The sequence below is a fragment of the Rhinolophus ferrumequinum genome, chromosome 15 (assembly GCF_004115265.2).
Source record: "Rhinolophus ferrumequinum isolate MPI-CBG mRhiFer1 chromosome 15, mRhiFer1_v1.p, whole genome shotgun sequence".
Lineage (NCBI taxonomy): Eukaryota > Metazoa > Chordata > Mammalia > Chiroptera > Rhinolophidae > Rhinolophus > Rhinolophus ferrumequinum.
Genome location: NC_046298.1, coordinates 2,005,212 through 2,032,853, shown reverse-complemented (window position 1 = coordinate 2,032,853; position 27,642 = coordinate 2,005,212). Strand labels below are relative to the sequence as shown.

At 49.2% G+C, this 27,642-nt stretch overlaps 1 protein-coding gene and 1 long non-coding RNA gene across 3 annotated transcripts; one reads left to right on the top strand and one right to left on the bottom strand.

Annotated features, from left to right (window-relative positions):
• Positions 1 to 1,041: 1,041 nt before the first annotated feature.
• On the bottom strand, positions 1,042 to 8,088 carry C15H19orf12 (chromosome 15 C19orf12 homolog). 2 transcript variants are annotated; one of them, XM_033127002.1, is made up of 3 exons: positions 8,044 to 8,088; positions 4,923 to 5,092; positions 1,042 to 1,581 (listed from the first exon to the last, which is right to left on the bottom strand). In XM_033127002.1, the coding sequence occupies exons 2-3, from the start codon at positions 5,080 to 5,082 to the stop codon at positions 1,316 to 1,318; spliced, it is 426 nt and encodes a 141-aa protein (XP_032982893.1). In that variant the 5' UTR covers positions 5,083 to 5,092; positions 8,044 to 8,088; the 3' UTR covers positions 1,042 to 1,315. The 2 variants fall into 2 exon arrangements, with proteins under 2 accessions (XP_032982893.1, XP_032982894.1); XM_033127003.1 differs by lacking the exon at positions 8,044 to 8,088 and adding an exon at positions 5,604 to 5,783.
• Positions 6,630 to 26,976, top strand: LOC117034273 (uncharacterized). The gene is made up of 3 exons (XR_004425068.1): positions 6,630 to 7,795; positions 17,835 to 17,916; positions 26,128 to 26,976. It is a non-coding gene; the product is annotated as an uncharacterized LOC117034273 (long non-coding RNA).
• Positions 26,977 to 27,642: the final 666 nt, after the last annotated feature.

Here is a 27,642-nt window from a genome sequence, read left to right as displayed (position 1 = left end):
GTCGGGAGTGGGACCATCCCCTCCCAGTGGTGCTTTCCCAGGGGTAAAGGCAGGTGGCCGGGGAGGGGCTTCAGTGGACATTGGTGTGGGACCTCTGAGCTGGGACCACCTGTGTCCCGTGGGCCTCGCAGGAGATGACCCAACACCTGAGTAATGAATGGGGGGCTTCCCCGACCCCCCAGTCACCTTCTCTGAATTAGGAGAATCATCTAAAGGACCCCACCTGCCCCCATCACTCACACAGCACACAAATGATCCAGCAGCGACCTGGCTCCAGGAGCGTGGCTGGAGAGCAATCTCTCTGAAACACAAAAGCTCACTCGTTCCTTAAGCTCCATGCATTCTCATTCATCCCGCAGTTTCTTTCCGCACATGAGCTCTGACTCTCCTGGGCAGGAGTGCCTACCCCACCCCCACCCCTCCAGGGAGGCAGCACTGCTGCTGCCACAGGTCGGCGCCCTGGCGCTGTGGTTGCTAGCGGAGGCTGGGGACAGTGCACCCTGGCGCCTAACAGACCCCAACGGCGGGTCCAAGCAGCCTGGAAAAGCAGGTCTGGGCACTGGCGTGGGCGCTGGGGGTGGCACTGGGATCGGTGCTGTCTTTCATTGTTTAAAGTCACACAGCAGGTACCTTCCCTTTGTCCCTAACATTGGGAGGGGACCACTACCAATTTCAGAGATGCTTCAAGGAAATACGTGGGAGAAGGACCGTTCAGAAAACTGTATTGCACTTTGATGACAGGCCCACTGTGGCTGAGAAAGCCGGGGCTACGGTGTTCGGGAAGCTTTAGGGTGGGGACATTTCTCAGAGATGGTTGGCGATCCGGCCACTTCAGAAGCAGCACTGCCCGTTACTGAAAGTGGTGCATTTGAAAAGCAGAACTCAGATGGGGAGGGAAAAGACTGGGTGCCCCTGACCTTGGCCCTCGTGAGGCCACTGGGAAGGGACTGGGAGGCAAACATGATTCCAGGCGGCTCGGCTCCCTGGTCCTGAGACCTTGGGCCCAGAGCGGGGCCAGTCACCAGGGGTCTCTCCTGGGCAGGACAGAAGCCATGTTCACGGACGAGAAGCTGACACGGGACCTTCCTCCACGCTCCATGCAGGAGGGCGGACTCGGAAAACTGGTACCACAGGGGCAACAGGCCGCCTTTGCTCCTCACCAGCTTCCCAGTCCCAGGTCTTCACCTAGAATTTCCAGCACGTGACACAGGGCAGCGGAAGCCTGTCCCGCAGGAGCTCTCCGTCCAGCTTAAGGGAGTTCACGATGCCCGGCAGTCCCGCTCCCGGCGCCTCGCAGAGCCCTTCGGCGGGCGGCCTAGTCATCGTACCGCACTTCGGCCTGCAGCTCCTTGGTGACGTAGCCCACCAGCATGGCCAGTAGCTGCTGCTGTAGGACCTCATTGGCCATGACCAGCGCTGTCAGCTGCACGGCGTCCGTCCACTCCACGTGCCTGAGGATGTTGGTGACCTCGTCAAACAGCTTCTCCTTCTCGCAGGGTGGCAGCTCCATGAGGATCTGCGGGATCGGCTTGAACTGCCCACTCGTCATCCAGGCACCTAACAGGCCCCCAACGGCGCCCCCTGGAGGACACGGAAGGCTTCAATTAGTGTGACCGCATTCATAAATGCCAGCCCTGGGTGCCGGCCTACACACAGCACGTCCCGTGGTGACACGTGGGTATTCACGAGCACGTCACAGCAGGCGCAGCTTCAAGCCCACTCGGCCAGCAGCACAGAGGACAAAAGTGGATGTGGCCTTCGACCATTGGGCTCAGAGAACTGACCCCCCACATGCCTGGCCGGGAGCCCACACTCACGGACGCAGCATGAGGCTTGTCCGCCCTGAGCCACGCTAACGAAAACCCTCTGCACGGGCTGCGGATGTTCCCCACCAACGTCTCTCTGCTCACAAAGGACAAGGCTGAGAAGCCAGTGCACCGCCAGCACCCGCTCAGGGGGGACCGAGTTTCCTCCACCGGTTGCCTAATATGCTCCTTGTCCCTGAATTGTGGAAATTTCCAGTGAACTCATGTGGTTAAAGGACCCTGGGGACAGGCAAGGAGACCTCTTCTCGTGCAGCAATGTTTTTCATACAACCCATCCAAAGTCGTATGAGGATAAGGAAGCAATTTAATGTGTTCACCGATTTCTCTTTCTGCTACCCTCAAAGAGCACAAACGTTATTGTAAATGTAAATTTGTCACCACAGTTAAGGCATAGCTGTGGGACTGGAAGACCCCGAGTCAGCAGAAACTGCCACATGCCCAGGTCAGGGGCAGGTCTGCGTCAGGAAGCGCCTTCTGAGGCCAGGAGGTAACTGAAAGGGGTGACATGGGCTGAGCAGGCCTCTGGGGACCTGGAGAGCGGGGTGGCTGTTCTAAAGGGGCAGCAGCTACCCCATGCCAGCCAATTGCTGCCACACAGAATACGAGTGTGTATCTTTTATGCCTCTCATGATTTTCGAATATTGATGATCACATATTTAAAAGATGCAGGCTGGCTGGACTTCCTGACTCTCTTCGAAAGAACATGTACGAAGTTGTAACAGTAACTTTAGGGGGCAGAACCAGGCAAACATGACCTTACCGAGGTGGTCAAGGTCAGCATCACCAGGGAGGGCCCGTGGGTGTCACGTGTCCCTGAAATGCTGCGATGGGAGGGGCGCTTCACCTCCGGGTTTTCTTCCCAAACCCGTAATCCCGTCTACGAGGAGAAAGGATCAGGCGACCCCAGATGGAGAGGCATTCCACAGAACACCCGCCCGCACTCTGCAAATCTATCACGGCCACGGAAAACCTGCAAGGCCCCAGACTGTCACAGACCAGGGACTAAAGAGACGATGATTAAATGCAACGAGGTACCTCGAGCTGGACCCTGAAGCACAAAACATCAGTAATGCAAAGGCTGGTACAACCCAAGAAAAGTCTGCAGAAGGGGGACAGTATTACAGCGTGTCAGCGTTGGGTTCTTCGTTTACACAAATGTACCTGGAATGTAAGATGTTAACGTCAGAGGGACTAAAACTGGTGAGGGATAGACGGGAACTCTGTGCACTGTCTTTGCAACTCTCTGTAAATCTCATACTGTTCAAAAATAAAAACTTTAACTAAAAGAACAGAACCCTGCCAGAGAGAAGCCGTGAGCAGGCCGGACTCGCCTGATGGGGAGTAACCCTGCACCCCCCGGGAAGCTGAGGTGGAGGCTCCTGGATGCACACCCCGCCTCTGGGGGGGACGCCTGCACCTCACATCCTGGAGGCTGTGACTGCCCCAGGACAGGCTCCCCTCTGCCCTAAAGAAAGGAGCAGCCTGGGGAGGAAAACCAGGGATTTACACGTTGCCGACCCTTTTCCCCACAACTCTAGAGCCGACAGGAGTTGCATTGCTCTGCGCTGACCCTTCATGACACAGCAGTATTTGATTTAGAGAAGCACCTGTATCCTGAAGTCACCAGGAATCCTGACCAGCAAATTCCCAGCTGTCTGGAGAAGAGAAAATTCCTGTTTCCTGGGTAAAATGATGCTTCTGCCCATGACGAGGAGGAGGGGGGGGGGGGCAGTGGCCAGTCCCTGGGTCCCTTGCAGGCATCCTGTTCCGACCAGCTTCCCCTGAGTCTGAGTAAAATATGTGCTCCCAAAATGGCATCCAGGCCTGGCTATGTGACAAGTGATGCCAGCAAGCCGTCCTCTGAGCACATCGGAGGGCGGGACAGAGACGGTCTCTGAGGAAGGAGGCCCAGCCGTGTCTCCTCCCTCACTGGCTGCTTCCGGGATGGAAAGCACTGCAGTCACTAGTTCAGGGGCTGGAAAGGGAATGCAGAGATGGGAGGTCTGAGTCCGCCCACATGCAGCCTCTGCTTTCTTCCCGATGTGGCCTCAGCTAACTGCAATGTCCTTGAACGTCAGTCCTGCTCCTGAAGGAAGAACAGAGCAGGAAGCCTTGCCAGTGAGCTGCAAACAGAGGCCGACCACGGCAGAAACGGTCGTCTCTCCAGCAGGCACAGGGGCTTTCTACCAGACTGAGTGCCCCGTGGCCCCTGCCCCTGGAACAGGCTGCCCGGCACCGCGGAGGCCTTCCGGGAGCCCGCTGAGCGGATGTGGCAGGCCACGCCTTCAGCAGAGGCCACGCCTTCAGCAGAGGCCACGCCTTCAGCAGAGGCCACGCCTTCAGCAGAGGCCCCGGAGTTGTAGGGTCCATCACGGGGACCTCGAGGGAGGCCTCATCGGACCCTCCCCAACTCAGGCCTGACTGGCCAGCTCTCCAACGCCACCCTACCCTGTAGTTTGGGCCATAGCTCGTGGTTTGGGCCACACGGCAAATCTCCCTGCTCTTAGTCCAAAGGAAGCAACTGCATCTTAGCTCCAAGGAACCATGGGAAAATCAGCCAAACTTCATTCTTTGCCAGAAACCAGTTCCATAGAAACAAGTGGTCAAACAAGGGGGCCAGGTGACCAATCTATGAGTTAGTTTTTCCCATTTCCTGCATTGGACTGTTTGCTTCCGGAATGGGGACACTCTCTGAATGAGCTGATGTAAAATGACCAGACAGCGTCTCTCCTAGTTGGTGCCCAGCTTCCTCACCTCCCAGGTTGTCTCTTGCGGTGACCTGTAATGACCACAGATGATGGGGACTACTCAAGGGTCACTCTGAGGTCTGCAGACTCTAGGACACATCCCTGGGGCACCGGTGTCCTCCAGGACTGCATGACATGGCGCCATTTCAGGACGCCCTGCATCTGCGATATTCACACAGGAGCTTGTGTTGTTAATGAGACAAGTTATGGACACAAAGATCATGTCACAGGAGCAAACTTAACGACTCCTCACACAGGATGGAGACTTCTGTGTGGTCTCTGTGGGCAGGAGTCCTTTATCTGACACCCACGAGGCTGGTTGCCCACCCCACGAGGCACTGGCACTTACCCACAGCTAGTCCTGGTGGCCCACCAACCAAGCCACCAACGAAGGCCACAGCCCCTGTGACCAGGGCGCCCTTCCCTGAGTGCTTGACAGCTGCCTTCATTTTCCTCTGCTCAGAAATGGAGCACAGCAGCTTCATGATGTCTTCCACCATGACGGGCATCCTGACGCGCCTGGAAGGAAGAATTTCGAAGGGCGAGTTTTAATGAGAGTCAGTGTTTCCACTCAAAGGTTACTCTTCCGAGAGTTTTGAGGACAGGTCCCCCTTTGCAGGAGAGAAGTATAGCTCTGCTATGTACAAAAGACAGCACCCAGTCACGTGACAAGTTCTGTGTCACAGAGAAAGCAGGGCTGCGTTTCGTTAATAAGCAAACAGAATCCACCGAGTGGATGAAAGGTCTTCCTTGCCCTCTGATTAACTTCTGATCTGTGACACAGTAAAGTGACCACGTGCTGCAGGAGCTCATCACAGCTGTGGCAAGTCTGACCTCTGGCACCAGTGGCCAGCCTCTTGGCACTGGCTCCGCCAACACCACGTGCAAAGCCTGGCACAGTGCATAAGCCTCAGCCTCGTGACAGGGCATCTGTGCTCAGGCCAAGCCAGACAGGGGAGGGCACAGGGCTGCCACTGCACTGGCCTCCTTGCCCCTCGTGTGACCCTGAGCAGAGTGTCGGCTTCCTCACCTGTATGGCGGAGACAAACCACCTCCAGGCTGGATTCTGGAGACGGGTGAGTGGAGTGGGTACAAAGTGCCTGGCGAGTCTGGAACCCTGCAGACTCTCAGACACGATGGCTGCAGGTGAGCATTCGGTTACCAACACACACCACTGGCTTCTAAAAGCAACCACTCCAAAAATCAACGATGAAGCAGTAACGTGAAACCATCAGAGAATAGAAGAAATGGGAGAATTCCAGGAAGTCATGTACATGCGGATAGACTGACAGGAGAGCACACGACCTTTGGAACAATGATGTCAGAACAATCTCTGGAGTCAGGACGCTGTTTGCCACGCTGGCAGATAATGGCAGGCAGTGGGGTGGGGCAGCCCTGCCCAGGGTGGGCATGGAGCGCCCCCACCTGGCAGGGTTGAGAAGTAAACTCAAAGTGGCAGCAATGAAGGAAGGCTAGGCAGGCACTTCTTGTTCCAGGACTCCCTGTTCATTCAAGGCTGACACATGCAAACAGTCGCTAAAGGAACATGACTGAGACAGTTTGGGGCAGACTCTATTGCTCTGTATCTTTTGGTTACATGAGGTTGTTTTGACCCAAGTGTAACCTAATGTACATCTGCCCTCCAGTCCTGGGAGAAAAGTCTGAGTCCTGAGAACAAATCTGTTATCCCCCGTCTCCCCACAGTCAGACTTCTGGGTAGTCCCAGGAGAGTGAAGAGGAGCCTGTGCCCCAGCGCCTCACACTCCCCCCTCTTTTCCTTCTGACATCTTGGGATCAGTGATTCCCCACAGGAGTCACTGAAGGTCTTGCTAGCACAGCCGGCATGGGCTGGGGAGACTCAGATGTCACCACAAGCCCCCAGGTAGTCCGATCTCACCCTGGACACCAAGACTCTGAAAGAGCATGACCCAGGACATTTGACATCTATTCCTCGAGTTCAGAAATGGCCAAAAGAAGTCCCTCAGATGTGTCTATTTGCCAAGTGGGGTGTGAAAAGCAATAGACGTGGAGGAGAACTCAGGGCCTGGAGGAGAACTCAGATGTGCCAGTCTTTGCTTCTTCTCCCCGGTGTCCTGGATCTGCAAACCCCTCCTGGCTTTCCGGCCCCTCTGCTCACCACTGGTGACCGCATACAGACAGGGCACATGCCCCTCCCCCTTCCCAGAAGAGAGCCACTTCCACTCTTCTAAAGGTCAAGACTTATCCACACACAAATGTCATTATAACAGCCAAGGGACTGCACATGGCAGAAGCCACTCAGAAATGGAGAAAGGAGGGCAGAACCTGATTTTCCCAGAAGCCATGGTCCTGTGAGGCTAAGCAAAGAAAATGAGTGCAACCTTGTTTCCCAAAGAGCTGTTTGCAAAGTAACCAGAAAGCAGTTATGATGGCTACCGGACTAAAGATTTAAAACATTGTTTAGAAGTAATATCACTATGTTACGTTATCTGACCCATAGAAATGCCTCCCTTCTCATAAACACCATTACCTTTGTCTCCTAATCGGAACACACTATATGGATTTCTGCCTAAATCAGTGTGTCCCAAAAAGCTCTTCTTAGTGATCTTAAATAAATGCTTGTTGCCACTCACTTTAAAGGGCCTTTATTTTTAGGTTAACAGTTGCTGGTACTTAAAAATCAAGAGATCTCACATATGCCTCAGATTCTACTCTTGAAAAATCGGAAGAGCAAGGCACACTGGACCTGCCTTCTGGCAGCGACCGAGACCAGAGCTGAGCAGGGCTGCCCTCTCTGCCACTGGCCCCTGCAGAGTCCTCCCTACCTACTACCTACCTGGCAGGTCACTTTGCACCTGTCAAAGTATCCCTGTTTCTTTTTTAAAGGCTAAAGGAGCTACCAGCCCCCACCAGGGCTGATCTACCTTCCTAAATTGTTTCCATCCCTTCCCCATCATCTCTACACTAGCACCCACGCCCTCCTTTCACAGGGCAAGGCCAGGTGTGCTGACTTGAGCAGGTCTCCTGCTAGGACTCCACCTTGCTGATAAAAGCCCCGCCACGCATGCGCGCACGCGGGTTCCCGTGGGAGGTCACACAGTACCAGCGTTACTGAGGGAGGGGACACCCACACATACCCGGGTTACTGCAAGAAGTGACACACAGGCACGACAGGTTAGTGCAGGAGGTCACACACACACACACACACCCGTTACTGCTGGAGGTGACAGACCCAGACACCAGGTTGGTACCGGAGCCCCGCTGGGTGTTGGGCCCTGGATCCGGCGGCCTGCCCCCCCTCCCCCCCAAGCTCTGCGCTTCCGCCAGTGTCCTTCCGGCCGCATTTCACTCTCGGTGTCCCGCGTCTCCATCCGGAAAGTGGGTGAACTAACGGGGTCCACCTGCAACTGCGGCCCGGCTGCGGCGGTCGCCCCCCCCCACGCGGGACACGGCGCGCGCCCCTCCCCGGGCCCGCCGGCGCCGGGCCTCACCTGCTGGGGCCGTCCCGCCGCCTCGCGGCCACCGACAGCTCCACTGGGGCCTCCCCGCCCCGCGAGGGTCTTCCGGACCCGGGGGCGTCCAGCGCGCAGGCCCCGCCCTCCTGTCTTCCGGCTCGTGGCGCGGGGACCTTCCGGGTCGCCACCAACCAGGGCACAGTGGGACCCAGCCGTGAGGGCACTGCCACCGCCGTGTTTGGACCCTGGCTGCCCAGCCTGGCGAGAGGACCCTGGGCAGGGCGCTGCGCAAGTCCCTTTGACCTGATCCCAGCTCCCAAGAGGCGTCTAGGGGCGGACCCTGGGCCCCAAGGCCAGCACGGCCTCTCACCCCACCCCCTGTAGGAAACCCTCTCTCCCCTTGGCCCTGAATTTGGGATCTCGGACTTCCCCAATCCCCCGCGGGAGAGAGCACAGGGCCTTGGGCAGCAGAGGGGCTAAATTACTGTTTGGTGGGTGCTGAGGCCACAGTCAAACCGCAACCAGGGACCTTTTGGGGCTGGGAGGGTGGAGGGTGGAAAAGGACAGGCGCAGGCTTTACTCCTAGGTTTCCAGGACAAAGCTGAGGTTGGGGAGACTTGGGAGGGTGCAAAGGACATGAGGGGGTGAGGTCACAGGTCACCCCCCATACCGAGATCTCCAAATGGCTGATGCTCAAGTCCCTTCTATCAGATGGGTAGTATTTGCATATAACCTACCCCACAGCTGTAAACTTTCAATCATCTCTAGATTGCTTATAATACTGGATACAATGTAAATGCTGTGTAAATAGTTGTCACACTGTATATATAGTTACACTGATCACCCATTTCAAGAATGTTTAGGGAATAATGACAAGAAAAAAGGTCTGTACCTGTTCACTTTAGAGGCCAGCTTAGGCCTAACTACATAGCAGACGTCAGCAGCAACATTTTTGAAACAATATTTTCCATTTCTGGTTTGTTGACTGTGGATATGGACCCTGCAGATAAGGAGGGTCCCCTGTACGTTAGAGGGGCATATGGAGAAGCCCTGCCCCCATCTCCCCCAATCAGACTCACACAAAGGCTGGTCTTGAACCATCTCATCTGAAAAAGGCTTCTGGGGGCTTTCCATGGACTATCCCACTTAACCCTAACAGCAATCCTGCAAGGTAAGCATGGTTGTCACTGCCATGTTACAGGAGAGCGGAGGCACCAAGGTCTGCCCGAGACCACCCAGGTAGGCAGGGTAAGGGGCCAGACTCCAGCCCAGGGCCACCTGGCTCCAAAGCCCGAGCTTCTGGCCCACACTCTGCACTGCTTTCCTGAGTGCTGAGAGCACCCTGCGAACGGGCCTTTTTCACATTGCCGTAGTCACTTTGTTTCTTTTTCCTTTTCTGCTGTTTGAATGGAAAAGCACTTTGGAGATATATGCACAGTCACGTGCATATATGACCGTGGTCCCATAAGATTGGAATGGAGTAGAAATTCCATTCGGCACCCAGTGCCGTCGCAGTCATTGTAAATCTGTACCTGTTGCGAGCGCCTGGAAGGGCAAGCACCACATTTCAGTCTCTTCCTGAAAGTCAAGGGGACATTAACCCCTCCACAGGGCCCTACGTCCCTGCGTGGTACTCGTGAGACGAGTGGGGAACAAAGTCCCAGCACACAGGTTCAGTTAGAGTGAGTAACAGCTTTATTTGGGAGCCAATGTCCCTCCGGAGGCCAAAGCTCTGATAAGCACAGAAGGTCATACAGAATAGAATTTAATAATGAACCAAGTCCCAGAGTCAATCGAGGTGGTGACGGTCCTGGTCCTGGAGAGGCGACTGGGCCCACGACCAGTCTGAGAGCTGGTCTTGCAGGGAAGAACTTTGGAGAGTCCTAGAGTATCGCAGAGGGGCTTAGCTGGAGCGCCCAGGCAGACCGCTCACAGCACTGCTCTGGAGTCCTGCTTCTATCCTCTTTTCCTTGGGCTTGTTTACCTCTTAGGTGATAACCAGAAGTGGTTTGGTAAATGTGTTTATCACTCAATTTTGTTATGCTTAGTTTCACACAAAAACATGTTTTTACTTCACTCTTATCAGTCTCACACATATGCGTCCATATTCCTGTCCCTAGTAAACAACTTGTTTTGCAAACCTCAATCCAACATGTATAATACATTTTATATGCTCTATACATGCCATCCCCTTATTTCTCAAATGTTACAAAGAAAACATTGAGGAAATTACAATTATTGTGTTTTAGCAAAAAGTTTACCTGTGCAACAGGTGCATAGTATATATTTCAGCAAATAGCATCCAAAGATAACACATCATAAAAAGCAAAATTAATTTAAGTCCACCCCAAACATTTCCAATGATAGAATTCCAGGTATTGTGAAAAAAATACACAGGGTTATATGTGCTCCACGAGCCAGAACAAGTGTGGAGGCGCAGGGATCCCTTAATGAGTCCCCGAAAGGGACAAGGTGTACTTAATAGTCAGGCCTTCCTCAGATGACCCTGCTTTCGTGGTATAAACCAATGGCCTGTATTTTGGTTGCATGTGCCTCCAGTGCGTGGAGCTGTTTAATGGTGTCATCACGAGTGGCCTTTAGCACGTCCAGATTTTGATGAATAGCTTCCTTGACTGTGGTGGAATTAATCCAAGGAATTGGTTTGCTAGTATCTGCCATCGTGGTGGAAGGAAGCGGTATGAGAAATGTGTATTAGTAGAGGTCATGTAGCTATGACCATTAAAGTAAAGTTAATACCATTCAAACATGAATGCAAGCTGTAAAGGTTAACTTGGTATTTGACGTGGCTGTATGATTAAAATAGAATAACTGAGATATGTTGCCTGTACACAAAATCCATGCGCCATCACCCAAGCTCTTTACAAGTGTTGGGGTTTCAATTTGTACCATAGGAATATCAGAAAAGGTGACTTCTACAGGTTGCACAGTGAAGTAAATAGATGAAGTGAAAGGATGAACAAGATCTCTAGAAAGGTAATAGCCTTGTAGATAAAAGGGGATTTCAAGGGGAACAGAGGTCCGTCCCTGAATTGTGACGGGTGTCGCATAAGTGTCATAGAAAAGTACTGAAGCTGTATCTGTTAGTTCTATTAGATTCACCTGACATTCACCATTGGCTGTACAGCCAGGTGGCCTGGAGTAATCCATTTCTAACAGAGAAGAAGTGCTCCAAGAACTAGTAGATGCAATACTATAATTAAGGAGTCTCTGAATGTCAGCATAAGCAAGCTGTAGCAAGGTGTACATTTTATCACAGTGTCCTCTTAGCTGGTTTTCTAAGTATTGGGATCTAAGAAAGAAGAAATTTTGTTCTAACTGCTCATGTGGTTCTTGTTGTAGTTATTGAGTTTTCATAAGTGCATGGATAAGTGTGCCATGTGTATGTAGGAAAGAATTAATTTCACCTATAGAAGAAGAAAGTTCGTGTACAATGTCCCGAGTCTGCTTGAAAAAATGTTGTCTGGTTACTTGTTCCTCCAATAGTTTCCCTCCTATCTCCTGTATCTCAGCTGCTTGTACCCCAGCAATGATGAAATTAGTAACGAGTCCAGCTGCTGACAGTACCTGTAATAGTTTCCTAACTGTAAAGTCGTCCAATGGCTTCATCCTGCCTAAATTAATTGTCGTACGATATCTAGGATCGCTGTATCCCTTACTTCAGGGAGTAGATATGACATCCTGAAATCATCTGAATTAAAAGAAATGTGTACCCTTCTAGGTATAGGTCTGTATAGCAGACATTTAGGCTGCAACATAAGTAATGGTCTGAACATAGTACAGATTACTGGAGGGGGTTTAACCAGTCCTGATGTCCATTCTGGTTTATCATGTTCAGTTCTCAGGCATTGTGTTGCACTGAAGCAACCTCTCTCTATGCTATATGGTCCTGGCACATACTCAGGAACATGGCATTTCTTCCATGTCATTATTGCTAGGAAAAGGTTCTGTTCACTCTTGATGAAGGTGGTGTTTCTAATTCCTTCGGCTGGTATGTGAGAAACAAAGGTAGCATACTTCCAGCTGCCTTGCATTGGAAGCAACATTTGAAAAGAATAAGGATCTAGTAGCGTATTTACTCTTGGCAAGTCTGGTAAAAAACCTCCCAAGGTTTCCCACCACTCAGGTGAGCGTCCTTGGAGGTGCGCAGAAACATTGGGTGGAAAATAAAAATGAAGATCTGAAAAGGCGTGCGGTTGACAGAAAGCAAAAGTTGGAGACTGTCTCTGTAGAATATCTGCTCCAGCAGATCCAGTAATAGACATTACCCTGACGTTCATGTGATTATAGTGGTTGGTAATGCTATAGGAAAAGGAAGTGTATTATAGATCTGTCCAAATGTCAGCAACATTGCTTTTAGTCCCTAAGGGAAAATATGGACCTGCAGCTATGCGTGAAGAGTGCTGCATAGCTGTTACCATCTCTGGCTTGTGTGAGCAGGAAAGAAACATAGAGTAGCCAACAGTTTTTTGAATAGCTGGCCAATGGCCATCCCACCATGTGTCTGCAAAAACTGGTATTTGAACTTTTTCTTTGTAAGGTTGTAAAGGGCAGCCACAATCTGTGAGGTTAAAGGGCAGCTTCCGTGCTGGGGCGGTAGCCGGAAGGAGAGGGATCCAAAGAACATACTTCTCCCAACCAGTGGCTTTGTATGTTTTCAAGGTGACATTAAACCCTGTAACATTAGCTTTTTCTATAAAGATGTATCCCTCCATGTCTGATGTATCATTAATATTTGTAAGGTTCCTAAGTGGGTATACCCTGGTGGTCTTTAGAATCTTGTGCCATAAAGCAGGGTTGCAGTGAGTAAGCATAAGATTAGGCGTGTTCTGAGAAGGGTTGGTTCCATTTTTACATATAATATAAGAAGATATGCTGGTCCTTAAGCTTCTACCTGTATTGGATATGAACGGTATAGCACGAGATTGTGTTTCTATACCTACATGGTTCCAAGTTCTCTGTGTGGTAGTTGCATTTACAGGGAAGCAAAGAAAAGGTTTTTGAGTTTTCAACCAAGTACTGTCCTTCAGGGGTATTGTAGTCTAATTAAGCTCTGTATCCAATTACACAGATGTCTTCCAGTTTGGGGCATGCCTCTATTATTTCCTGGTCCAAACCTCTCGGAGGGTATTCCAAAGGTCTGTTAAGATTGACTGATGTGGATGTCAGAGTTGTAACCAGTGGATGAGTGATCCAATCCATTTGTGCTGGTGAAAGGGTAGTTTTGGTTTTTGTTAAAAAAAAATTTTGAAGGAGATAAAAAATTGTCCAAAGGGTTATACCAAATATCAAATAGTGGGTTTCCCACACATTTATGGATACAAAAATTTCCAAACACTGGAAAATTCGGAAAATCTGTCAGTTTATATGTAGAGCAGATTCTACCACCTTTTTCTGTGGAAGTAATATTGTAGGAAAGTGGATATCCAACTCTTCCTGTTACAGGTGTTTTGCTAGGTGAGAAGCGGAAAGGACGACAGAATTAGATTGCGGATCGATGGTTTAGCGGTAGTTCCAGCCGTAGTTCTAGTGCTGGCAGGGGCCGTACACGCAGCACTGCGGTCAGGTGTAGCGCTGTTAGCAGATGTCAGTTATTGCTCTCCTCCTTGCAACCCTCAAAATCCTCATCATCACGGTCGTCATAAACATCCCCCTCCTCTTCTCCAGGTACCCACCAAAAGTTAGAGACTAAATTGCTATAGCCCTTGGAAGATTCTAGTATTAATCAGAAGCATGTAGAATTAAGGCTGAGGCTGTGTGGCTCAATTCAGGTAGTATCAACGTCCATGCCAAAAGGCGTGTCACTATATTGTATGGAGCCTTTATGAATTTTTAAAGTTTCTGCATCCTCTAGGTCTTGTAAGTATACTGAAAAGTATGGTGTTATGTTATTAAAATCCTGATTTAATGCATAGTAAGCTGATTGTGTACATTCTATCCGTGTATCCTTGCATGTTTGGACGTCTTGTTTTGTGGTTTGGGTTTGTGAATTCCCTCCATCCCCTGGTTGTCTGCAGTCTTTGCAATATAACCTGCATGCACCTGTCCAGTGTCTGGTACAGAGAGCAATAGGATCGAACCTTGAGCCATGACAGAGTTCATGCTCCCCTGTCTAAAAAGGTACTCAAAAGCCTAGGAGCATTGTATAGGATGTGTTCAGGAATATGGTCCTCTAATCCTGGTGCTGGAAGGAGAGTGGCACCTGTGCGTATCTTACATGTCGCTCTAGCAGGTGGTAATAAAGTAATAGGAGACAGAGCTTCAGTAGGATTTGTAGCAGAGATTGTGTTATTAATGGGGTCTTTACCTGCCAGTACAAGGCGGGCGGATAGGAGAAGTTTCTGAAAGCATGTGTTCCAATAGTGGAAAACTGCGTAATGACTCAGAGTAGGAATTCAGGTCTAGCAAGCAAGATTTCAGGATTATGTTCTCTCTGACACTTGTGAAGCAACGGACAAATACAGTGTACCATATATACTAAAAGCCAAGCAAATCCTATATTTCCTGTATTCAGTTTGCTGTCTAGCCAAAAGCTGTGTGCTTGAACAAACTTGTATCAGTAAGTCCTTCTGCTCTCACAGGCGTGAGAAGATCAAATCTATGTATCCAAAAAGCATCTTCTTGCAGTTCCCATCTAGAGCTACAATGTTTCCAGAAGACACAGGTATAATTGGTAAACTTTACAGTCAGCCCCTGCAGTGGTGTTATCCCGAGAGCAATTTCTGGTCCCACAAATGGTATGGTGTCCGAGCAAAAATATGTCCATGTAGATTAGGATGAAACAAACAAGAAAGCTGACAACGATGCAAGTGAATCTGCAAGGCGACATGATCTGTGACAGGCGTAAAGTTACTCAGGGGCTAATTTGTAATTCTTGTAATCCCCTTCTAATTCCCCTATGATTTGGTCTTCTACCCAAAATGTAGATTCTCAGATTCCTAGCTATAGGAATCAGATTCATCTTCTGCCCAGTGTTTTGGTTCTAACAGTCCAATGCATGGTCTCGTTTTGGCATTCCTGTGCATGTTAAAAAATTGAATCCTCCTAGTTAAATATTTCTGTGTCTCTGTAAAGGTGTCTAATAGTTGTCTGATGATAATAGTTTGCGCTGAGATTGGGTTACGTGATTTTCTAAAGTTGAAAGCAATCTGGAGATTATATTTGTACCACGTTATCTGTTCTTCAGGTTTTCTATCCGTGCACTCCAAGTATCCAGGCATTCTACAGCAGAGAATATGCTTCACTTAGCATAACAAAGACCAAAAGGCTGGTTGTTGGACTTTCTCAAATTCCATTGCCCTAATGTGTCTGTTAGGCAGACTTCCTGCTATATGAGTGCATGTGCAGCAGTCTCTGTTGCGTGCCTATGTCCTAAGTTACACAGGCGGGATATCCCCTCCTGAGGGCCCATGACCTGGTAATGGTTTGGGGCTTTGCCAAAGGGAGTATTTGAGGCACATGCCATCCCCTCCGGCAGGCATGTTCACAAAGGAAAAAGGTGATAAATCAAATAGAGAAAATAAGGGCTGGTCGTACTGCCAAGTGAAGGTATGTTGGAGCACAGAGATAAGTGAGAATAATACAAACAGGTTCAGTAAGTGTAAGCACTCATCAAATAGCTACTGTGTTCCCCCAAAATAAGACCTCGCCGGACCATCAGCTCTAATGCGTCTTTTGGAGCAAAAATTAATATAAGACCCGGTCTTATTTTACTATAATATAAGACCAGGTCTATAATGTAATATAATATATAATATAATATAATATAATATAATATAATATAATACCGGGTCTTATATTAATTTTTGCTCCAAAAGATGCATTAGAGCTGATGGTCCGGCGAGGTCCTATTTTCAGGGAAACAGGGTAGTCGAAAGTAGCAAGAATACTTAAAAGTCTGGGGGTTTGGTTGGCTCTGTAACTGTCCATGTCCTCCTGAAGCCCAATAAATATTCCCTCTTCCATCAGCGATTCTATGCTGTGGGGAGAGTTTATTTTTATGATCCTCTATGGTGACTTTATAAGGAAGTTGACATGGTTTGTTGTCAATGGCAAATCGACAATGTCTGGTGAGTGATTTACCTACTAGGAGTGAGGTGCTGCACGACCACGTCTTTTCCTTTGATTTAAAAGGAAACATGCAACATCCACTGCCAATTGAAAAGAAGAATGTTGCCCTAGTAATTTTAGTTCCCTTTTTAAAAGTCCAATGAATCTTTCAATATTGCCTGAAGGAGTGGGATTATGAGGCAAATGATATAGCCACTGACTTTCCAAAAGTTGTACCAGTTTTTCGTTGCTATGAAGGTAAAATGCGGTCCTTGATCACGTTCAATAACCTTAAGTGGTCCATAGAAACAACTCCATCGAAGAATCGCTCTTGGGGCTGCCCTTGCTGTGGGTTTCTGACAGGCTAATGCAACTCCGATGCGAGAGTATTTATCCACTAAGGTGCATGCAGGTTTTTGGGTGTATGAGTGTGTTAAGGGTCCAATAAAATCAATTTGACAAAGAAAATTAAATGTGTGTATAGATGTAGTATCTGGTGGTTCTTTGTATCTACATCTGTCACTAAATGTTTTGCAGTCAACGCATGTAGAAATAATATGCTTAATGCTTTGCCATGGAATTTGAAAACCTCTTTGAGTCAGCCAATTATAAAGGGAATGTGTTCCTAAACGCCCTAAGTTCTTATGGATCTGTTTAATAGTATCATCAACTATAACAGGATTTTGTTCTGTAACTTGTGTTGCGTGAGAGACATAGTCCTTTAGATGAGCTGGAGACTTACCCTCCCTCTGTGGTCTGTGTGGTTGTGTTTTGGGGTCTAAGGGTTGTGTTTTGTCCGGTTCATTAGGAACCTTAAATGCTCCAGTTGTATCATAGTCCTGATATTTAATAGGAAATTTGATTCGTCTCTTTGGCCTAGATAGTGAGTCCTTAGATTCTACCCTTACCTCTGATTCTTTGGTGAATCTTTGGAGTCTGCAGTGTTATTACAGTATCCGTCTGGTGTTTCTCCCTTTCTATGCGCTGATACGTGTGTAACTAAGATCTTAATCTGTTCATCCAATAGGCTTAGTTCTTTCCAGTAACCCCTGGACCACACCTTGCTGCCATTAATTTTGAAACTGTCTTTTTCCATCTTTGTGACCAAATTGTAATTCCATTAGCAACTGCCCAGGAGTCGATAAAAATTCTGACCCTAGGTTGCTTTCCCTGTACTCAGTGTCTCACTGCCACCACCACAGCTATGAGTTCTGCGTGTTGAGTGGAACTGCTCTTACCTTGTTCTTTGAGAACCACCCCGTCGTCTGGCCTGAAAGCTGCTGCTGTCGAAGCAGTCACGCCCTTAGTTATCACTGCTGACCGTCTGTGAACCAGATGTTCCGTGAGACAGGAGACCAGGATGAGCCCCATTTTCCGATTGGGACGTGGATTTGCTCATCCCTCGGACCAGGGTCTGGCAAGTCTATCTCTGCCTTGTGAATCTCCTCTGTGAGAAGACTAGGTTGCCCCTTCGTGGCAATAGCGCTGCCTTGGATGTACCATTTCCAGGCGAGCCACCGCTGGTCACATGGGACGCCCATTGTTTCTTCTGGTGTCAGCTTAGTCCAACGTAGGACAGGTGCTGCGGTTCCAACAGTGAACTGGGTGTGGCCTGTGACAGGCTCCGTTGATTTTAAAGCCTCATACAAGAGCCAGACCGATTGCTCAAATTTACCATATGTATTAGGAGAGCATGGAATTCGCTTGGTCCAGAAACCACATGGTTTGACCAGTTTATCCCCTTTCTTTCTGGTCCATAGAGACCGTGTGCCATGATCACCTGTCTGTACCAGTTCCAAGCACAAGTCAGCACCTTGTGCTGGACGTACGAGGGTTTGAAAGGTAAGAATATAGTCTTTCAACTGCTGAAAAGCTTTTTCCTGTTCTGAGTCCCAAGCAAAATGTTCTGCCTTCCTAGTTATTTTGTACAATGGTGCCAGCAACGCTCCCATACAAGGAATGCACTGTCTCCAATAGCCAGATAACCCTGTCAGCCTCTGAGCCTGTACCTTCTCCCTGTGCGGTTAGGGCTTTCATTTCATCAGTTGCTGATTGGGATATGTGTCTGCTTGTGAATTCCATGTTATACCTAAAAATTTAACAGTTGTGGGACCCGAGGTCTTTTCCTCGTTTATGGTCCATCCTTTTGATCTTAAGTCCTGTATCAATTTTTGTTTTTCCTGTTCCAATATGTGTTCCTCATCACGCATCATAATGATATCATCACTGTAGGAGATAATAAGAGAGGAGTATTTGGGGTTGTCAATTTGTGATGCCAAAATGGAATGCGCGATGATGGGACTATTCAAGTATCCCCGTGGTAACCTATTGAATTGATATCGTGCACCTTCCCATGTAAAGGAGGCATAATATTCTTTGCTGTCCTACGTAATCAGAATGGCAAAGAACATATCTGACATGTCAATTGTCACATAAAATTTGCTGTTTCTCTGGGTAATTTTATTAATTACCTCTTCAGGGTCAGGCAATGCTCCTGGCATTTTGGAACTATTTTTATTAATATTCCTGTAGTCAATAGTCAATCTGTATTGCCCATTTGGTTTCAAAACTGACCACACTGGGCTATTAAATCTGTGAGAGCGACCTTTAGAGATTACGCCCTCAGTCACCGTTTCCTGAATTTTAGCAGTGATTTTCCTGTGTCCCGCCTTAAGGGGGCACTGTTTAGTAAAGCATTGTCCAATAGGTTTTGGTAACTTTACTGGATCAATCTGGACGGATGCTTAATTACATGTGAAGCCCACGCCATTATTTTTTTAAGGTTTTAAGTGGAATAAAGGAAGAAAATAAAGTATATCCCCAGGATGTTTTCTCAATTTTGTCCCATATAGGCATAGGAGTTAATTGGGTTTCTATCATAATTATGTGTAATGACAGGAATTTGATATGCTTTGGAGAGTGTACCCCCAAGCCCTCCAGTATTGCAGGATGGGGATGTTCCCAAATTTCTACCTGTTTGATTCAACAGAGGAACCTGTGAGTCTGTATCAATTAAGAATCCGACCACCTGAGGGTGTGAAAACATTTCTCTATATAACCTTATATAAGGTCTATTATCCCCGGGTCAATCATGGATGTTAGCTGTGTCCACCCGGGGAGTTACCTGTTTTTTGAAAAGAATTTTTGAGTATATCGTACCTGTGATTGTCGGTCATCTCTAGGATTCCATCTAGGATTCCTGTTGAGAGGTCGTCTTAGGGGTTGTGTATTTCCCCTGACTTATTTTGAAAATTAGGGCTCCTGTAGGAATTACCCTGAAAATTGGAATTCCACTGTGGATTTTCTGAGAAGTTACTCACCTTTTGATTTCTTGGAGTCCAATTTCTTGGAGACCATCCCCTGAACATATTAATAACGGGTCCTGGTTTGTGGAAAAATCTGCAATTCCAGGGCCTGTTAAATGTCTGCCTAGGGTTTTCCTGTTTCCTGGTTCGTTGCCGCGGCATAAAGCCTCTGCTGGGATTCCTGATTTGTGCATTGAATGTAAATTTTGGAATGCCGTGGAGTTCCTCGGCCAGTCTGAGGACCTTAATTATGTCTTCAATTATCCCTGCCTGTGCTACTGAATTCAGATCTGACATTTTTAGGTGTGGTGGGGCTCCTCTGAGTATGGCCTTCTCTATTGCATTTGAAGCAGTCACCTGCATGGGAGTGTTAATATTTTTGTCATATATCATCGCCAGAATTGCCAATTTTCTAGTGACTTTGATGGCTAGGGCTGTGTCCTTCCAGTGTAAACCATCCCCCAGAGAAGGTAGGTCCACTGTAGGGTCTGTGGCTCTCCAGGCCTCTGCGATCCAATCCCACAGTGTCAGTATCCCGGTTGGGGACGCCTGAGTTACGGCCAATAGCTGGTCATTCAACTGAGGTTGCTCAGTGACGGCTGATATTTGCCTCATCTCTGTTCCTGTAAGCATGATAGTGTTTGCTCCTTTATCCCAAATACGGAGAAGCCATTCTGCATCTGCCAAATCTTTTTGTGAGAAATCAGCCCTCATGGTCTGGAGTTCTGCTCTAGTGACTCCTCTTCCTTCCCTAGGTATTGTGGTTTCCCTGTCCATGGTTATAATCTGTAACCTGTTTTCTAGTTATGACCGGTCTAGCCTGGGAGACTTCCTCTGGGACCCACGGGTTGTTATAATCTCCTGGATCCTCCGGGTGTGATCCCTTGGTTTCCATTCATCATCATTTTTAAACCCAACCTTTAGGTTTTCTGCTGATCTGCTCAAAATTGTCCTGGCCACTGTCTTTCCTTTATTCCTGTCCTCATCGACCTGTGAGAGGCTTTTAAGCAAAATCAGAGGAATTTCCTGCATGGGTGCCCTTGAAATGAAAGGATTCACAGTTTTAGGATTTTTGAGGTCCATCCATACATCTTCGGGGGTTTGTATGGGAAGCTGTTTCCTGACTTCTACCTCTATCTCATACCATAGCTCCTCCTTATTAAGCACAGTATTTGGACGTCTCCTAACACTAAGCTTCTTTTTTAGGGATTTAGCTAGGGTTCACATCCTATGGAAGAGAGACAGAGAGAGAATCTAGGAGAAACGGAAAATAAGCTATAGAAGTTTGGATGCAAGAGAATATAAGCAATTAGTTTTCCAAACCAAAAATTTCCATTTCACAGTTCCAGCTGTTAACAAATTCTGTCTCAATTTTTCCTCACACAGTTCAGCTCTTTCATAAATTATTTTGGCAATGCAACGAGCCATACCTTGTTACCCACTGTCATCAAGCACCACATAGATTTTAAGAAAAAATTCTCAAAGTCATTAATTGCTGACTACACCCATTTAAAGCCGATTACACCAGTTTAAACCCGACTACGCCCGTTTATGTTGCGAGTGCCTGGAAGGGCAATCACCACATTTCAGTCTCTTCCTGAAAGTCAAGGGGACATTAATCCCTCCACCTGGCCCTGTGTCCCTGCGTGGTACTTGTGATGTGAATAGGGAACAAAGTTCCAGCACACAAGTTCAGATAGAGTGACTAACACAGCTTTGTTTGGGGGCCAATGTCCCTCCAGAGGCCAATGCCCTGGTGAGCACAGAAGGTTATACAGAATAGAATAGAATTTAATAAGGAACCAAGTCCCAGAGTCGGTCGAAGTGGAGAAGGTTCCTGGACCGGGAGAGACATCTGGGCCCACGACGGGTCTGAGGCGAGCTGGTCTTGCAGGGAAGAGCTTCGGGGAGTCCCGGGATCGCGGCTTGCACCTCGCAGAGGTTCATAGCTCAGGCAGACTGCTCACAGCACTGCTCTGGACTTCTGCTTTTATCCTCTTTTCCTTGGACTTGTTTACCTCTTAGGTGATAACCAGAAGTGGTTTGCCAGGAGTTGTTTATCTCTTAGGTGAGAGCCAGAAGTTGTTTTGGTGAATGTGTTTATCATTCAAGTTTGTTATGCTCAGTGTGGGGACAGAGCCCCAAAAAGCAGTTTCCAGGCTCTCGGCCTCACATAGAAAGGTGCTGGCTCAGGTAGTAAATGGCTGTTGACTGTGATCAAATGGCCATCAGCTGTGGCTAGTTGGCCGTCAGCTGTAACCAGTGAGCCATTAGCCATGAATATAACGGCCGTGGCTAGGCTAGTAGCAAAAAAAGAAAAAGGGGGGAGCCAGCAAGAAGATGGTGGCTGAGCCTGCAAGCGGCGCAGTGAGGGGTGAGAATTGTGTTGCCCCTGGTTCCTGTGTCTCCAACCCAGCCGCCAGCGAGAGTATAGTGGTGTGACTCCCCTACCTATGGCTCCGTGGGTGTTCCTGTTTGGCCTCACCATGTCCTGCGTTCTTGTGTGGGGAGCGGGAGCTGAGACCCCGCAGGCCGCCCCACGTGACAACTGGTCCAGCGAGCAGAGTCCTTCGCATGACACTCAGTTTCACAGAAAAACATGTTTTTTACTTCACTCTTCTCAGTCTCACACGTGTGTGGCCATAGTCCTGTCCCTAGTAAACAACTTGTTTGCAAACCTCAGTCCACATCTATAAGACATTCTGTATGCGCTGTGCAGTACCCCAATGCATTACTCACCCTTTGTGGTGATCCGGGCGTCCAGTGTCTGTCAAGCCTGCGGTGGTGTGCGGTCACCCCTGGGCCTTCACATCCACTCACACTCACTTGCTGACTCCCCCGAGCCGCTTCCAGTCCTGCAGGCTCCACTCACCATAAGTTCCCTCTGAAGTGGACCCTGGTTTACCTTTTCCACCGTAGTTTTACTGCACATTTTTTGTGTTTATATGTTTAGATGCACACGTACTTCCCACTGCATTACACTTGCCTACAGGACTCAGTACTGTGACATGCTGCACAGGCTTGTGGCCCAGGTGTGCAGTGAGCTGGACCGTGTAGCCCCGGGGTGCAGTGGGCCGGACCATGTGGCCCAGGTGTGCAGTGGGCCGGACCATGTGGCCCAGGTGTGCAGTGAGCTGGACCAGGTGGCCCAGGTGTGCAGTGGGCTGGACCATGTGGCCCAGGTGTGCAGTGGGCCGGACCATGTGGCCCAGGTGTGCAGTGGGCTGGACCAGGTGGCCCAGGAGCACTAGGCTGGACCATGTGGCCCAGGTGTGTGGTGGGATGGACCATGTAGCCCAGGGGTGCAGTGGGCCGGACCACGTGGCCCAGATGTGCGGTGGGCTGGACCATCCAGGTGTGTGTGACTGCGCTCTGTGATGTTCACACAACCACAAAGTCACCTAACCACACATTTCTCAGATCGTTTCTCTATCATTAAGTGATGCATGACTGTATATACGTATATTTTTAAACCACTTTATTGAGGTATGATTGACACAAAAAGCTGTACATGTTTGATGTATACAACTTGATGAAATGGAGGTATGTTCACACCTGTGAAGCCATCACCATCGTCAGGGCCATAAATCTATCATCTCTGGATATTTCCTCCTGCCCCTTTTATTATATAATTGTGAGTGTGAGTGTGTATGTGTGAGTGAGAGTGTGTGCGTGAGTGTTTGTGTGTAAGAACATGAAACATAAGATCTACCCGCTTAGTAAACTTTAGTGTAAAATGCAGTGTCAGCTGCAGGCACTTTGTGTGTGGATCTCTAGAACTTATTCATCTCTCATCACTGAAACTTTGTCTCCCTGTCATCATTCTGATACTTCTGCCCCCTCTGTCCCCCTGTGAGAAAGGGCCCAAAGCATTAACCGGGGTTCCCCTGGCCACAGTGAAGGCCCCTTTCTTTCCTGAGCAGGAGTTTTGCTTGAGCCTGGGGGACTCTCAGGAGTGCAAGTTAACCGAGGTGAAGAAGAGCCCCGCTCCCTGGGGTGTCCCCAGGCCTGGACCCCAGAGAGGAACCGGTTCCTCTGCAGGCAGCTCCCCCTGGCGACATATTAAGTAAGGGCCTGCTCACTCCTTCCCCAGAGACAGAGGAGAGCATCGTGAGGACAGGAAGATGCTGGAAGGGAAAGAAACATCACAGTCAAGCCCTCCAGAGAAGGTTAGCTGTAAGGAGTCCACAGACCTTCAACCGGCCAGCAACCTGGGCCCTTCCTTCTGATATGAGGGAAGTTGTGAAATTCATGCACAGAAGCCGTCCACGTAAGACCCGTTACCACATGCTTATGGGCTGGGCCTCCTGCAAAGGGGTTCCTGTGAACGGGGTGCCTGTGGGGTCCCCACCATGGTGTGGTGACCGCACGGGCCCAGCATACAGTGCGTTCATGATGCTCACAGCCAGGTCTGGCTCGTGACCTCGGGCAGTCACTCATTGGCCCTGTGCCTCAGTTTCCTCATTCGGGGAACGACAATAATAATAGTGGGTGACTCAGGATTGTTCTGCAGGTTAAAGGAGGCAATGTGTAGGCCTCAAAGTTAATCTTGTTTACGTGGTGGGGTATGAAAATAAAGAGCATCCACAAGTCCCACATGTGAGCCTCACGTCCCCAGAGGGGGCAGGACACCCTACCCCCATCCTTCACCATGCACCCCGCTCCCTACGGGCCCAGGATCCCCTGAGCTGTGTTCACAGAGCCAGCCGGAGCCAGAACTCCGATGGGGTTCCCTGAGGCTAGCACCCCTCCCCCGCTTTTCCAGAGGCTGAGTGAGCCACTCCTGCCCACCCAGCTCGTGCAAGTTGAGCCCACCCACACCGCAGGCTGGACAGTCCAGGCGCCGGCCACACACATATAAACCCGGCAACCTCTTAGCAGGAGCACACAAGTAAACTTGACGTCATTTTGAAACTGACATGTTATGCTCAGTGTTCTCTTCATTTTAAATTACCTCTGAGGAGGCACTAAAGTATCTGGTGCTGAGGGATCCCCAGGAAACATGATCTGGTCTCGCAGCCAGTCACTTGCCCCGAGGCACCCAAGAGCCAGGGTCTGGGATCTGGAGAGGACCCCATCTCACGAGCTGGGCCCAGGACACGCTTCCTGAGGGTCTCTGAGTCCTGAACCCTGCGGTGGAGGATGTCCCCTTCCCCCAGCCTCTCCCCAGGATGCACACCATTCATTTTGTCCGTCAAGTGTTCAGTACACTTTGGGGCACATGCCGGTGTATTAGTTGGCTGGGGTCCTATATCAAAGCACCATAGATGGGTGGCTTAACACAGAAATGTGCTATCTCCCAGTGTTGAACTAGAAATCCAAGGTGTCAGAGGCTGTGCACCTCTGCACATGTCAGGGAGAATCCTTCTTGCCTCTTTCAGCTTCTGGTGGCACCGGCATGTCTACCTGGTCATCATGAGCTGTCCTCCGGTGTGTCTGTCTTTGCCCAAAGAGTCCTCTTCTTACAAAGACACAGTCATCCTGGGTCAGGGCCACCCCAATGACCTCATCTTAACTTGTTACATCTGCAGAGACCTCTTTCCAAGTAAGGTCATGTTTACAAGTACGGGGGATAGGACGTGAAGACATCGTTGTGGGCAAAACAGTTCAATCCGTAGCACCAGGGATCCACAAATGCCGCGGTGGTGACTGGTACCCACCCGCTCAGGCACGGGGTACGAGCAGGCACCATGAGCAGAGCGGCCATGCCTGTGGCTTGGGTCAAAGTGTGTCCAGGGACCCTCCCGCCGCCCGCCATCAGTCCTGGGGAGCTTGCTTCTGAAAAGGGTCAAGGAGGCTTTCGGACGGGTAATGAGCTCATCCCAAACTCCATCCCCGTTCTCCAGATTATTAATTCATCTTCTTCCTGTGCTGTTTGCATCCTTCAAATATTTGTAGAAGGTTATCCTGTCCCGTAGTCGTCACTTAGCCCACTGTACATGTTTGCGGTGGCGCTGGAGTGTGTCCTCCTCGTCCCCACAATCATAATTCTTATTACTATTATTATTACTGTTTCTTCCCAGTGTCCTCCCGTAGCCTCTCAGCCGCCATCATAGCTGTGTGAATGTTTTCTATGTTCCCGGACTGTCAAGTGCCAAGGTCCCCAGGATGGAGCCTTAGAAGTCAGTGGGGATCAGGGGATGGCTCACAGGCCCCCTGATCCCCCTACTCTGTAATTTTCATCAGTTTCTCCAAAGCCACATCAAATGACTAGAAAAGTAGTGCACTTACAGTGTACGTGCAGGTTCCTGACACGTCCCCCTGCCCTGCTCCCACCCACACAATCCTGTCTCCTCAGTTACAAAATGAGGACAAGCGCCCTCCGTCCCCTCTATCCACAGCCTGGGGTGACCTCGAGATCCACGAGGAGGATGGCGTGGGGAAATGATGTGTGGGCTACGGGGTGGGGCGGGGGCGGGGGGGGGTCAGCACCAGCAATGCTGACATGAGATTGGACCTCTGCAGAGTGTTCTGGGGTCAGCTGTTTGAAAACGCTAGAAATTCTAACTTAGAATTTACAAAAAGAACTCGATAGAACTGAGATTCACCCTAAAATCTGTAGGTTGAAAGAATGTAGAGATGCCCTACTCCAAAATCTGTTGGATTTTAGAATTCCCAAGAAAGTGTGCAACTCAGAGCCAGTGGGGCCCTGGAGACACGTTGCAGGAAGCCCCGGGGTGGGGGGCTTTGCAGGGCTGTGCTATGACAAATGACTTTTTTTTGAAATCTACCTCGTCTTCCATTTCAGATCTCGCTGAAGATTTCTTCTGTACCCGGAAAACATATTTTCAGTCTGAGAAGAATGATTTTCAATGGTTCTGTTGAACATGCAATTCTCACGCAAGTATTTCTATAATTATGCTTTTTCAGTTATAACACAGTTTCTGGAACAATAGGACTTTTATTGTATTGCCATATCTGTTATAATAGATGTTTTATTACGGAAAATTATGGGAGAGTCACTATTATGATTCTGAAGTTTTTATTTCAAATCGCTCATAGGATGGAAATTCTTTCTCCCAAGTCATTTTTACTTTCTGCTGCTTTGGTTTTTGGTTTTTTTCAGGGGTGGGGGTTGAACTTTGTTCTGTTTGGGGTTGGTTCGATGATGGAATGTTTCCTTTTGCTGCAGTGCAGAGCTGCCCCTGGTGTGTGTTGGTTTGTTGTTAGCATGTGGTGCACACAATTTTTAAAAAATGTCATCTAGATTGTTCCATCTGTATCTGCATGCGTCAGTCTGCTCGGGTGCCGTTACAGACACCCCTGATTGGAGGTCCGACAACAGAAATTTGTTTCTCGCAGTTCTGGAGCCTGGAAGCTCAGCATCAAGGTGCCAGCAAGGTTGGCTTCATGCTGAGGCCTCTTTTCTTGGCCTGCAGGCGGCCCCCACCTTGCTGTGGGCGCGCGTGGCCTCTGCGAGTGCGGGGGGAAGCTGAAGTTGGGGCTTCAGCATGTGAAGTCCAGAGCTTCCATAACTTTGACTGTTGTCGCTGAAGAAGTGTCCAGAGCACTTGTATTAAATGAAGTTGATAACCTTTATTTTAAGAAGGAATAAATAATATTAGTGAGAGTCACAATAGAGAACTTGAAACTTCAAGCACAGTAGACTGGGCAATATCCTATTTCGGATGTAGCCCCACTGGGGGGAGAAGAGTGGAGAGGGATTGGGGTTGGGGTGGAACTTTTCTTGATTGATTTGCTGGTCTCAGGCCCCAGCTGGTGGGGTCTAGAAGAATGTTTGTTGACTCTGATACAATGGTTTAAGAAGGTTCTACCTCTGGAGAAAGGGTGATCCTCAAATCTCGGACATCAGGTCTAGCTTTATTAGGCCCGTCGACCTTTCCACACTGGAAGGATTTAAGGGCTAGGAAAAGCCCCCAAATGACTGCCCACAGCAGCCCAGAGCCATCAGAGCCCACCTCTGAGGTTAGCCCTCATTTCCACGTGTCCCTGGTGAAACACACCGGTGGCTTAGAGTCCTCTGATGTCCACTGATGGAGGACAAAGTCCTGTGCCCTGGGAAGAAGTGAGGCTCCCTAGTCACAGCCTCTAAGGAGACAGAGCTCAAATCATCCAGGCCCCTGGTTTCCAGAGGGTTTCCTAGGCTCCCCAAGAAGTAGAGGGAGGAAGGGACTTCCCTCCGTCATACTGTCAGTGACAGAATCAGAGCAGAACTCCAAACCTCTTGGCCTCTGTTCTGCCCACAGCAGACTCTCTGGCAGGGAGGGGAGGAGGCCCGGAGGGTACTGTGGTGGGGGTGGTG

Coding starts and splice junctions, on each gene's coding strand:
- C15H19orf12 (XM_033127002.1), bottom strand. CDS start 5,082: ATGCCCGTCATGGTGGAAGACATCATGAAGCTGCTGTGCTCCATTTCT. Junction 1,582..4,922: donor GCCACCAGGACTAGCTGTGG/GTAAGTGCCAGT, acceptor CGTGTCCTCCAG/GGGGCGCCGTTGGGGGCCTG.